Raw genomic sequence first — 14585 nt, 5'->3', positions numbered from 1 at the left:
GTTAAGCGTTATAACGTATTCTTTTCAAATAATGTTGCCCTAAAACCTCGAAAATATGCTACATGTTTCACCCTCAATTTTATCAAAGGGTTAGAAAGGCAGCACTTTTTAAACAGCTTTTCTTGTTGTTTTTGAAGTTCCTTTGTGTTAATGAAATATTTGTTGTACTTTTTTTATTAAAAATACAACAAATATTTGTATCAGAAAAGAAAACGCCATTCTGCTCTGGAAAATTTTGCACTTTCGCATTTTTGCAACTGTCAAAATGTCTTTTTCAAGAGAGAAACGTATAAAATTAACAGAGAATAACAAATTTGTATACAGATATAGTCATATTTGAATAACTTTGTTTGCAATATTGACCAAATATGAAATATCCATTTCCCTCGAAGGAAAAATTGCAATAGTGATATTCCCATGAACTTTTCATTCACAATAGTTAATTTTGTTCGTAACAGCTGCTTAATGTTTATAAAACTCGATGTTAAAATTTCGCCTTTTTTTCACCTGATTAAAGTTGATGAACGAAAAAAAAGGCTTTAGGGGGTGATTGTTACTAATACGGACAGTAAATCGAATACGATTAATATCGAAAATTGATTTTCTGGTACTAAAAACAGTAATATAAACAAGTAAAAGTGATATATCCAGCTGTGTAAAAATGTACATACAGTGGTTGACAAAACAATGGAAACTTTTCCAAATATTTCATTAGTGGCCTAAAAATTTTAACATTTTTTTAGTATTTTATTTGTATACTTTTATTAACTTAATTTAACAAAAAACAAAGCACATAATTAATTAAATTCTAAAAATGAGAAAACGAAATTAAAAGATTTTTTTATTAAGGCATTGACAAAACAATGGAAACTTAGGTATTATTTTAACAAATATGGTCTAAACTTTGCAACAACTCAATATTTTGTTGGGTATCCCTTATTTTTTATAACTGCTACACATCGACTATGCATTGAACCAATTAAAGAGTCAATGGTCTCCTTTGAAATATTTTGCCAATGCCTTATAACCGCCTCCGATAAATCTTGCTTCCTGGTGTAATTTTGGGTCCTTATTTTACGATCTACAATTTCCCATAGATTTTCTATGGGATTGAGATCTGGCGATTGTGCAGGACACTTCAAACACACCTCTAGGGTTGTAACCACTCGGTTACAACCCTAAAGATGTGTTTCGGGTCGTTGTCGTGTTGGAATCTCCAAACTAGGGGCATATTTTCCTCAGCGTAAATCGTTTAATATGTTTCTGTATCCTATACCTGTCATGGTATCTTTTATAATATGAATTGGGCCCATACCTTGCCCTGAAAAATATCCCCATACCATAATATTGCCACCACCAAACTTCACAGTCTTATTTGTGTACTTTGGATCTAATCTTCCTCCCTTTGGTCGTCTTACAAATGTTCTCCCATCACTGCCTCTTAAATTGTATTTGGATTCGTCGGAAAATAGAACAGTATTCCATTTCTATATCGACCAGTTTAAATTATCCCTGGCAAAATGTAGACGAGCAGAACGGTTCTTTTTAGAAATGAGTGGTTTTTTCACATGACGATAGCAACCAAGACCAGCCTCATTTGTCCTGCGACTAACTGTTCGGGTACTTATTTCTAATTTTAGGCTATTAACAACCTCTCGAGGAGTTATTTTTGGGAATTTCTTGAACTTTCTCGCTATTAAATTATCTTGTCTAGGAGTAGTCTTACAAGGTCTTCCACCTAAATGTTGAGTTTTTACAGAACCGGTCTCAGGAAATTTCTTTATAATTTTTGAAACTGCTGATTTATTTATTGAATATTTGTCACAGATACTTTTTTGTTTTAAACCAGCTTTAAAATCGTTAATTATTTTATTTTTTAAGTCTTCACAAATCTTAACTTTAAAAAAAAAACAATTATGCGAAAAACTTAGAAAAAGAAATTGTGAAAAATTACCAGAATTTAAAAATAAAATAACTGTAAAAACAGGATGCTTTTTACATCGTTCTTTTAAATATATTATTTTCGTTTTACACTTCTTTCTTAAAGAAGTTTAAAAGTTTCCATTGTTTTGTCTGTAGCGAAATAGTGAATATTTTTAATTTTGTTCCCTTTTTTCAGAATATAATTAATTATGTTGTTTGTTTTTCAGTTAATTTATATAAATAAAACTATACAAGTAAAATACTAAAAAAAAAAAATTATTTTAAAAAAAAATTTTAAATTTTGGGCTACATATGGAATATTTGGAAAAGTTTCCATTGTTTTGTCAACCACTGTATATAACCTTCATCAAAGTATACTTTAAGAAAAATATTCAAAACTATTTTTGGTGAAAAAAATTTGGATGTGAAAACCAATTTTTTGTGAAATAAATCGTGAAAAAAAATTTTGTGAAAAAAAAGTCTTACCAATCCTCGTATGAAACACAGGTTTTTAGATAAATTTTTTTTTATTTTTCAACATAGTCTCCTTTGAGCACTTCTTTCTATGCACTTTATCCAGTGTTTTTATTCTTTTCTAAAAATATGATTTGTCGCGGTCATCAACGGCCATAGGTATTTTATGTGATTTCATCATTGAAGTCAAATGTCTCACTGCCGAGACATTTCTGCAGGTTTGGAAACAAGAAATATTCACTCGGGTCTAAATAAGGAGAATACGGCGGATGAGGGAGCATTTCGTAGACTAATTCATGGAGTTTTTCCCATGGAAACTGCACTTTTGAGCAAATTTTTATTTTTTCCATAATATTTATCAAGTTTAGCCTAGGTTTGAAAGATTATTTTTGCCGCAAAAAATAATGTTTTACGAAACACAAGCTTGATCAAATTTTGACATGCCTGTTGACAGGAGCAGTGTTGTCCTTTCAATTAAGAGCCGGAAAAATCAAAAAGTCGCTGACTTATTGACCTACCCTCGCCTGTCGGCTATGATTTTTTATAATTTTAAAACCTATTTCAGAACAACATACAAATTTTTTAGAATATCGCGGACTTCTTGACCTACGCTAATAATAGAAGTGATAAAAAAAAACTATTGGTCGATTCACATGCTCTCATGTGAAGTTGTCACAATGTCCTAATATTTCACGTCTCGGCGGTTCGGCTTAACCGACTCTTAGGCGTTCGGCGCAGGTGTCTGTTGGTTACGATAACACAAAAAACATAGCATACAGAGTAGTATTTTGGAAAATTTTTAGCTTGAAAGGCAATAACAACATAGGAGACCTTGTGAATCGACCATATAAGTATATCCGAACTCTATGGTCTTCAATACAACATACATAAATGCTATATTAGAACCGCTGCATATTTTTGGTGTAGCATATTTGTCAAACAATTCCTAATACAAACAAATCAAAAACTTCAACAAAATTTATAATCCCAAAAAAATGTATGAACAAACTAGTAGTATTCTAATAAACAAACACATCAATGTTATGGTAACTTAGTTAAACAGCCTTCTTAATTAGTGGCAGCAAACAAAACTTCATAATAAAAATTTTAAAAGAAATTAATAAATGAAATTTATGACACATTTTACACACACATCATACAAAAACGTACACCCTTAAACTTGAACTAAATGAACTTGCACAAAAATACATAAAAAAAAATAACAATAATAAAACGAATTTAAATTAATAAGTAAATAAAATTTTGTACAATTAGAAATGTGTAGAATAAATACAAGTACAAGAAATAACAATGTACGTTTTGTATACTTATGAAAGATGAAAAAGAAACGTAATAAATATTAAATGTATGTACTAGATGTACATATAATAATGTGTAAATATTCAAATTTAAACTATTTATGGAACAAAAGAAATGAAAAGAAATTATGAACAAAATAAATAAATATTTGATTTTTTGTTTTTTTTTTGAGAAAGCACCATTTCCTCTTATACAGTGGTTGACAAAACAATGGAAACTTTTCCAAATATTCCATATGTAGCCCAAAATTTAAAATTTTTTTTTTGTATTTTACTTGTAGTTTTATTTATATAAATTAACTGAAAAACAAACAACATAATTAATTATATTCTGAAAAAAAGGAACAAATTTAAAAATATTCACTATTTCACTACTGACAAAACAATGGAAACTTTTAAACTTATGCAAGAAAGAAGTGTAAAACGAAAATAATATTTAAAAGAACGATGTAAAAAGCATCCTGTTTACAGTTATTTTATTTTTAAATTCTGGTAATTTTTCACAATCACACCTATCGGCAATAACATGTGAAATTTTGTTCCCATGAAATATCCATTTCCCTCGAAGGGAAAATAGCTATCGGAAATATCATGATGAACTTTACATTCACAATAGTTGATTTTGTTCGTAACAGCTGTTTATTGTTTACAAAATTCCATCTAAAAATTTCACAACAAGGGGAATTTTTTTCACGTGAACAAAGTTGATGAACGAAAAAAGGAAAAGGGAAAATATTTCATGTGAAATGTTGATTCGCGATAGGGGTGAATATTTAAAAGAACGATGTAAAAAGCATCCTGTTTACAGTTATTTTATTTTTAAATTCTGGTAATTTTTCACAATTTCTTTTTCTAAGTTTTTCGCATAATTTCTTTTTTTTTCAAAGTTAACGAAAATGGCTAAAGTTAAGATTTGTGAAGACTTTTATTTATTTATTATTATGTGTTTATTTTTAATATTTATTTGTTTACACTTTATCTTATTACTTAAAGAGGTTAGCAATAAATATATTCCTTTTCTACTTAAACATTTTGTTTTGTTGAAATATTGATAATAAGTTTATGTGTTAATTGTTTTAGAGGAAAAAATTTAAAAAACCTTTTTGAATCAATTTCTATATACTAAGAACTAAAACTAGGTTAAAAAAGGGTAAAATTTATAAAGCGATTAGCTCGTTTATGTGCTGGAATTCTGAGTGTTCACATCTTCTGATAAAGTTTTTTGTTAAATAATTCAATTTAACATTGATGGTAGGAAAATCAGCGAGTGTGTGGAGTCTACGCGTTGAATAGTGCCAAGGAAGTTTAAAAATCATTATTAAAAGCTTGTTTTGTGCCACTTGGAGCTTTTTCCTGTGGCAATTTGCTGACGTAGACCATTTTTTTTAAAGTTAAGATTTGTGAAGACTTGAAAAATAAAATAATTAACGATTTTAAAGCTGGTTTAAAACAAAAAAGTATCTGTTTCAAACATTATAAAGAAATTTCGTGAGACCAGTTCTGTAAAAACTCAACATTTAGGTGGAAGACCTCGTAAGACTACTCCTAGACAAGATAATTTAACACATTGACTGCCACGTCGGACACATATGTGTGACACTGCACTATGCGGTTTACGCCACGTCGGACACATACATATGTCTGACACGACTTTTATTCTCTCTAGCCATGTCAGACAATAGTGCTGGATTTTAAGAATTTTTTCGATGTTGTCTGGAAGTTCCTCATCAAAACTGTAATCTTCACATTCTTCATCACTTTCTGAACTTTTTCTAACTCAGTATCCCATAAAAAAATCCTTTTCGCCATTTCGTAAGACCCTCTTATTTATAAAAAGAATCTGTTTCTAAGCAGTAAATATTACTGATTGACAATTCCAATATTGACGATTTCGAAGAGATTACGCAAAGAAAATGCTGTGGCCCCCAGAATCTTATTTGGTGAAAGTTCCTTGGCAGTCAATGTGTTAATAGCGAGAGAGTTCAAGAAATTCCCAAAAATAACTCCTCTAGAGGTTGTTAATAGCCTAAAATTAGAAATAAGTACCCGAACAGTTAGTCGCAGGGCAAATGAGGCTGGTCTTGGTTGCTATCGTCCTGTGAAAAAACCACTAATTTCTAAAAAGAACCGTTCTGCTCGTCTACAATTTGCCAGGAATCATTTAAACTGGTCGATACAGAAATGGAATACTGTCCTCTTTTCCCATGAATCCAAATACATTTTAAGAGGCTGTGATGGGAGAACATTTGTAAGACGACCAAAGGGAAAAATATTAGAACCAAAGTACACAAATGAGACTGTAAAGTTTGGCAGTGGCAATATTATGGTATGGGGATGTTTTTCAGGGCAAGGTATGGGCCCAATTCATATTATAAAAGATACCATGACAGGTATAGAATACAGAACCATATTAAATGATGTTATGTATCCATACGCTGAGGAAAATATGCCCCTAGTTTGGAGATTCCTACACGACGACACGAAACACACCTCTAGGATTGTAACCGAGTGGTTACAATCCAACGGGGTACGTGTTTTGAAGTGTCCTGTCCAATCACCAGATCTCAATCCCACAGAAAATCTGTGGGAAATTGTAGATCGTAAAATAAGGACCCAAAATTACACCAGGAAGGAAGATTTATCGGAGGCGGTTATAAGGGAATGGCAAAATAATCCAAAGGAGACCATTGACTCTTTAATTGGTTCAATGCATCGTCGATGTGTAGCAGTTATAAAAAATAAGGGATACCCAACAAAATATTGAGTTGTTTGCAAAGTTTAGACCATATTTGTTAAAATAATACCTAAGTTTCCATTGTTTTGTCAATACCGTAATAAAGAAATCTTTTAATTTTGTTTTCTCATTTTTAGAATTTAATTAATTATGTCCTTTGTTTTTTGTTAAATTAAGTTAATAAAAGTATGAAATATAAATATGAAATATTTGGAAAAGTTTCCATTGTTTTGTCAAGTTTGTCATTCCGTTTGTAATTTACACAATACAATTTTCCGATCCTATAAAGTATGTATATTCTGGATCCTTATAGATAGCGGAGTGGATTAAGCCATGTCTGTTGAAATCAACTTTCCGAAGCCCCCATAAAACTTACTATTCATACATCAATATCTCCGGAATTCTTCCGGCTCGGTTGATATTTAAAATCGAGAAAATCGGTTCACAAATGTCTGAAATTTAAGGAAAAAAAACAGGACAACCTCGAATTTTGACCTATATGTATGTGGATTACTAAGTCATTAATATAGACAATATGGATATCTAATGAGAGATATTTCAAAGACCTTTGCAAGACGTATATAAGACCATAGTAAGTTGGACCTACAATGGGTCAAAATCGGAAAAAAAAATTTACCCGAATTTTTTTTTCACCAAATGTTTTTTTGTCGCTAAATATTAAAAAAAATTAAAAAACAAAAAAAAATATTTTAAAATTTAAAAAAAAAAATTTTAAAAAACAATTCGAAAATATTTTTTTTCCAAAAAATTAAAAAAAAAATATAGGAAAATCACATAAATTTTGTTTATCTAAAAATTTTATATTTCGGCACAGCCCAAACTTGTTTTAGTGAAAACAAAAAAAATTTGGTGAAAAAAAATTCGAGTAAAAAATATTTTCATTGATTTTGTTACGATAAAAATAAAAAAAAGAATTGCTTTCAATGAATTGAAAAAATTTACAAGTCCATTCTCTACAAAAAGATTTTGGGACTTGAAACCGGAGATTTCAATTAAAATTTTGACAGTAGACTTTGAAATCTTTCTACATTTGTGGATTTTGAATTTTTTAAATAATTTCATGGTCCCAAATTAACTATTTAATGAAATTTAATTTGGAAAAAGTGTAAAAATTAAAAATAAATAAAATTTAAACCAAAAAAGAAAAATATTAAAAGATTGAGGAGGTGAGGTGGAAAACACTTCATCTCTAGTGTAGGTGTAAAATAATGAACTACGACAGACGAATTGCAGGAAAACAACTTAGACAACAACAAAAATATATAATACTCTACAAACTGAAAAGGAAAATAAAATAATTTCAGAATGTAATGACGTGAGACACTCCCAAAATAAAAGAAAAATACACAACCTACAACACATTGAATACAGAGCAGGAAAAATTAAAAACAAATGAAAAATAAAAAATAAAAAATACTTACAAACATAGAAAATAAAATGCACAATTTAACAAACAATATTTAAAACGCACAAAAAATTTTTAGTTTAAAGAAAATTTGTTAACCAGCTATACTTTAGACTTAAATGGCTGGCTGTTCTTACTCATTCATATGTAGCAAGAAAGTGTGTATAGAATTTAAACTAAAAGAAAATCTAAATAAAAAAATATAAGGAAACAAATATGTAATGAATAAATAAAAAATAAAAAAAGAAAAATATGTACTTTTAATAATAAAATAACACGCGATTTGTTTGAATAATGCCAAAACACAAAACAACACTCTGCCATATAAAACAAGTTGCCACACATTAAAGGTTTTTAAAGCTTTAAAAATAAAATCTATGTACATATATGTAAACGAGTACAACAATACAAAAAATAAAGTAATAATTTTGTATACAAAATGCATGATTTGCTTTATTCTTGAGTTTATTTTATATGTTTTTTTTTTTTACTTACACATTATCCGTTGCCGCCGACACAGAGGCGCCAGGCGACTCTGTTAAGGGATTTATGGTGGCCGAAATAGTTGTAGACTCTGTAGGATTATGCGTAGTTAAGTTGGTTGAAGATGATGATGACTCCAAAGCTGTTACACCGCCCACCCCCACCAGAGTAGACGATGATGAAGTTGTATTAGATGAAGTGCTTGTAGTTGATGAATTATCATTACCACTGCTACCACCGCTACTGCCGCCGCCACCACCACCACCTCCGCCACTGCTGCTGCCTCCACCACCGCCACCACCACTGCCACTGCCAGATGATGACTGGCCACGACCACGCGTATCAGTCATTGTGTGTGGTTGTAAAGTGGCAGCTGGTCGTTTAAAACGCAAAAAACTAACCAAAACTAAAATTCCTTAAATAACTACAGTTTTCCTTGTTATTGTTCTTGTTCTTGTATACTATTTCTACAAAATACCATGGAAGAGGAAAACAAACGAAAAAAAGTATTTGAGGATTTGAACTTTGCAATCTTCACACTCAAGTCTCTTGAAGATTTGAATACCGTTTTCTCTCCCCTCCTTCTTGTTGTCGTTTATTTATTTAATTATTTATTTGTTTGTTGTTTTCTTTATCTGCAGTTAATTATTTTTGATTTTATTTGTGTTTTATTAATAATAATAAAAAAAATAAGAAACAATTTTGTTTTTCTTTTGCTCTCTTTCAGCAGGAGGAACAACAAAAGGTTCCTAAGCATACGTTTTTACATATTCCACACACACTGGCTAAAAGGCAAATGCAAAAATCCATAAAACTGCAAAAAGAAATAAAAAACAAAATAAAATAAATGATGAAAAATATATGTATAGAGATAGATGGTTGTATAGACAAACAAAAAAAAAATATTGTATACATATATGTATGTAGTATATGTATATTTTGCACAACTCAAAATGGGTATGGGTTATTCCATAGATAAGATCAATTTTCTATAGAAAAATCTTAAATGTTCCACAGAAAACTTATCGATATCTTTCTATAGAAAATTTATCGAATTTATCTTTTATAGACAATTTTTCGATAACTAAAATTGGCTAAACAACTTTTTTTGATAACAAATTTTTTCAAAAACTTAAATTTTCGAAAGAAATTTTGTAGACTTCTTAAATTATCTTTAGAAAATTTAACTATAACTTAAATTTTCATTAAACAAAATTGTCGACATCAAAAACTCTTTAAGGTAAATTTTTCGATAACTTATATTATCTACAGAAAACTTATCGATAATTAAAATTTTATCGATAACATATACTTTCCATAAAAAATTTTATCGATAACACAAATTTGTCATATAAATTTTATCGATAACATAAATCTTCCATCGATAAATGGATAACTTGAATTTCTCTATGCAAAATTTTTCGATAACTTATTTTTTCTAAAGAAAAATTAAATATAGAAAACTTATCGATAACTTCTGGCTCCTATGGAAAACTTATCGATAATTTACGTTTTCTATAGGCAATTTATCGAAAACCTCAATTTTCAGTTTAAATCTAAAAAAGTTGTTTCTATAGAAAAACACATCAGATTCTGAGAAAATTTCAATATATTCTAAGCAAACTACTGTTGGAATTATCCATAGAAATATTGTCCAGATTCTGACAACTTTTTCCATAGAAAAGTTGCTCAGAGTCTGACAACTTTTTCCATAGAAAAGTTGCTCAGAGTCTGACAACTTTTTCCATAGAAAAGTTGCTCAGAGTCTGACAACTTTTTCCATAGAAAAGTTGCTCAGAGTCTGACAACTTTTTCCATAGAAAAGTTGCTCAGAGTCTGACAACTTTTTCCATAGAAAAGTTTCTCAGAGTCTGACAACTTTTTCCATAGAAAAGTTGCTCAGAGTCTGACAACTTTTTCCATAGAAAAGTTGCTCAGAGTCTGACAACTTTTTCCATAGAAAAGTTGCTCAGAGTCTGACAACTTTTTCCATAGAAAAGTTGCTCAGAGTCTGACAACTTTTTCCATAGAAAAGTTGCTCAGAGTCTGACAACTTTTTTCATAGAAGAGTTGCTCAGAGACTGACAACTTTTTCCATAGAAGAGTTGCTCAGAGACTGACAACTTTTTCCATAGAAAAGTTGCTCAGAGTCTGACAACTTTTTCCATAGAAAAGTTGCTCAGAGTCTGACAACTTTTTCCATAGAAAAGTTGCTCAGAGTCTGACAACTTTTTCCATAGAAAAGTTGCTCAGAGTCTGACAACTTTTTCCATAGAAAAGTTGCTCAGAGTCTGACAACTTTTTCCATAGAAAAGTTGCTCAGAGTCTGAAAACTTTTTCCATAGAAAAGTTGCTCAGAGTCTGAAAACTTTTTCCATAGAAAAGTTGCTCAGAGTCTGACAACTTTTTCCATAGAAAAGTTGCTCAGAGTCTGACAACTTTTTCCATAGAAAAGTTGCTCAGAGTCTGACAACTTTTTCCATAGAAAAGTTGCTCAGAGTCTGACAACTTTTTCCATAGAAAAGTTGCTCAGAGTCTGACAACTTTTTCCATAGAAAAGTTGCTCAGAGTCTGACAACTTTTTCCATAGAAAAGTTGCTCAGAGTCTGACCACTAGGTAATATTTTTTAATCATTCAATACTTTTATTTTATTTTCATCCTGTGACTATGCATTTTGTTTATGGAATAACCCATACTGCAAATAACAGTAAAATAGAAATATGACACAACCAAGGAGAAATAAATATAACAAGGAATATATAAAACCACAAAACAAATCATCCATACTAGCAGCAGTAGTTTGCAAGTACATTATCTTGTTTGTAACTAGAAAAATAAAAATCCACTAAATAAGAATTCATACATATAGATAAAGATATATTCCTGAAGACATGACTAAAAGTTTTTATTACTCAAATGATGAGAATCATAAAATAATCAATAATTTATAACATTATTAGTTGGTGTTATAGTATTGAAGAAAAATTTAACGTTTTTATTTGTTTAATGAAATCAAATACTTTTTATTTGTTTGTACTCTTATTGAATTTGTTTTTGTTTAATGCACATTCATAAATTTATAACACTTTTATTTATTAATTTTTCACATTTTATAGCACTTTTTTTTAATTATTCTTATTTTTTATGATTTCTTTTCTTTAGTTGTTTGTAGTTGTTTTAATTTTAATTATTTATAAATGTGTATGTACTGTTTTTGTGATGTCATTATAATTCGAGAGCAGAAATGTCATATGATTAAATTTGCATATTAATTCATTAGATTTTTGATTAAGGATAAAGTGAAGAGAAGATACAAAAAAAAAAGATGTTTGATAAACATTGTTTGTTGTTGTATGAAGGTGTGAGAGCTGATAACAATGTCATCGACATGTCATGTTGTCATGTATATAAATGACGTATAATTAGCAAAAATGTGTTTACATTTTGTTTTACATGCCAAGTCTCATACATATACTGTTGTTAAAGTTTTTACTTGATTTTCGTTTCTCTGACTAATATTTGCTTGTTATTTATTGTAATTGCAAGTAATATCTTTTATAGCGATATTATTTTCTTATACAGTAAGGGTATTCCCAAATTTTCAATAAATACCTTATAAAAAAAACTATATCATAATAAAAAGAATAGTTTTTTGCAAAATCGCGAATTTCACAATAAACCTCTTACTTCACAAGACTAAAACAATTCCATAAAATGCCAAGTTTACAAATCAAAATGGTAGGCATAGGTTGAAAATGTTTATTTTTAGAAAATTTATTAATAAATATTCTTTTGCAAAATAAAACATCAATCTAAAAACAATTTGAAATACACATTTAAATGATTATGAAAATTACTAAACTTGATTTTATCGCAATTTCTTTAAGAAAAAAAATTCTAAAAAAGTCATTCAGAAGTACAAATAGAAAAAAAATCAAAAGAAATCTAGACTTATCACACGACCCATCAAAAATGATGTGAGTTATTCATGACATCTCAAGTAACAGCAAAACAGCTGATTAATTAGAAGACGGTTATGGTCTTTCTATAATAAAAAGACAATTAAATTCTTAAAAAATTTCAGAAACTTTAAAATTGCTAATTTTATATCTAGTAAACACTTTCATTTATAGAAAATTAATAATCTAATTGGTATTAAAATCACAAATTAAACTAAAAACAAATAAATAAATATCCTTAAAAGTTATCAAGTTAATAAAAATTAATTTTCCTTTTTTATACATATTTTTCTAGCTGAACAAAAAAGCACACTTTAGTATTTTCAAGTCTACGAAAATCGGCAATTAAACATAAATCCTAAAACACACAGCTGCGGAAACCAACCAACAAAAACATTTCTTTTTTTTAATAAAACGAAGACAACGATTTATTATCGATTTTCATACAACACACAAAAGAAGAAAAACTCAGCCGTCTCACTTGAAAATGAAAAATACAAAAAAAAAAAGTGAAAATGTATTGACGAGTTTTATTTTTGCACAAATTACACATACGATTTATTTACGCACTTGTTTTGTAAAAATAAAAAATATCTATATATTGTATATATAAAAATCGTTTAGAAATTGCTTTTAATTTATTTTTATTTCTTTTGTTTTATGTAGATTTATTTTTGCAAATTAAAAATAAAAACTGTTTAACACCGTCTGCCTCACAACGAATTGCAATTTTTCGCTCTTTCTTTTACACGTTATTCTTTTTATTCTTTCGTTTTTAATGCAATTTTTCTTTTCTTCACTCTCTTCTTTTTTCGCTATTTTCTTTTCTCGTGCACTTTATGTTTCCGAAAAACTCACCGATTGTTTTTTTTTTAATTTTTTCATATTATTTTTGCATCCGCCCAATTAGCATTCGATTTTGTTTCTCTCTCTCTCTTTATTATAAGTGCTCTTTTTCTGCTTTGACTTTTTGTTTTTCGGACTTGTATTTTTCACACAATTTTTTTAGCGACTCTTTTTTTTTTGCTTTTATGTTAGCTTTAAGAAAATTTAATTATTCTTTAATAGTTGTTTTGTATTTTAAAACAAGTGTAGGCAATTTTTTTAGATTTTTATCTACTTTTTTAAATTTTATTAAAAATTTCAACCGGGCACAGACAAAATGGCGACCTTTTTTGCTCGTCTTATTTCGTTTTGAAAAAATATATTTCTTCTCTGCCTGTGTTGCGTTTTTTCTTTCTTTTCCTTTTTTTTTTTTGCTAACTTTGCTTACTTCATTCAACTTATATTTTTCCTTTGTCGTATTGCAATTTTTTGCTTTTTAATTTTTTCAATATTTAATACAATATATTTTGATAATTTCTATTATTTGTGTTGTTATCTTACGTTTTCTATTGATTTTATATATTTTTATTGTATTTTTTGTATTAAATATCCCCAAAAAAGTCGTTTTTTCCGTGCTTAGAAATTTTACATCGACACTTTTCGGGAATTTGCAAAAATTCTTCTCCCAGAGAGAAATTATTTGATTATTATTTGATGTGCGTTGCACCGCATGGTTGTATTTAATACTACAGTGTTGTACATTTTTGTAGTAAAATTTATTTACAGCTGAAAACGAAACATTTCAAGATTCTAATTAGAAAATCAACGGTAGTCTCCAATTTTCAACAGAAGAACAGAAAGAATTAATGTAAAGTAATAAATAAGAATTCAATTAAATATTGAAATAAAAATACATATACAGATTTTAATAAAGTTTAATAAAAAAGTACAATTACTATGAATTCAAATAGAAAAATAGTAATTAATTTTAATAATTTAATTATTTATCGTAATGAAAACATATCTTTAAAAAGCATTATAATTAAGCAAAATAATGGTTATGTAAAAATTTAATTGAAATTATTTTCAATTTAACGCGAATGAAATCGTCAATTAGATATTCCCATGTATGTTACAAATTAATATAAATTCCACTTAGAAAACTGAAAGTGGTTTCATTCCGAAAAAAAATTCTTTTTTTCACAGATGGTATAATAAAAATTCTTATTAGAGCAGATGCAGAAATTTAAGTCAGCAGAATTTTTTATTTTCTTATTAATTTGAAATTAAAAGCGAACTACATATATTGATTTTAAATCGTATTGGAAAATGAAGAAATGAAGATGAATAATAAAACAAAATCAATTTGTTATTAGTAACAGGGTTTTGTTTGCTCTTTTTTGATTTAGAAGTTATAAAGTAATAAAAACACGCTTTCAAG

General features: G+C 28.6%; 1 protein-coding gene across 4 annotated transcripts in view; it reads right to left on the bottom strand.

Moving 5' to 3' along the window:
• faf (ubiquitin carboxyl-terminal hydrolase-like faf) overlaps nt 1–13857 on the bottom strand; it is a 36847-nt gene extending 22990 nt beyond the window's left edge. For 2 of the 4 annotated variants that reach the window (XM_065499009.1, XM_065499010.1), the window contains exon 1: nt 8372–9173. In XM_065499009.1, coding sequence (XP_065355081.1) covers nt 8372–8709 — 338 coding nt within the window. In that variant the 5' untranslated portion in view covers nt 8710–9173. Of the gene's footprint in view, nt 1–8371; nt 9174–13592 lie in introns of those variants that run through there. The other 2 variants (XM_065499008.1, XM_065499007.1) reach the window with 2 other exon arrangements.
• Nucleotides 13858–14585: the final 728 nt, after the last annotated feature.

The sequence above is a fragment of the Calliphora vicina genome, chromosome 1 (genome assembly GCF_958450345.1).
Source record: "Calliphora vicina chromosome 1, idCalVici1.1, whole genome shotgun sequence".
Taxonomy (NCBI): domain Eukaryota; kingdom Metazoa; phylum Arthropoda; class Insecta; order Diptera; family Calliphoridae; genus Calliphora; species Calliphora vicina.
The sequence above is the reverse complement of the archived record's forward strand: the minus strand, read 5'-3'. Positions and strand labels throughout refer to the sequence as shown.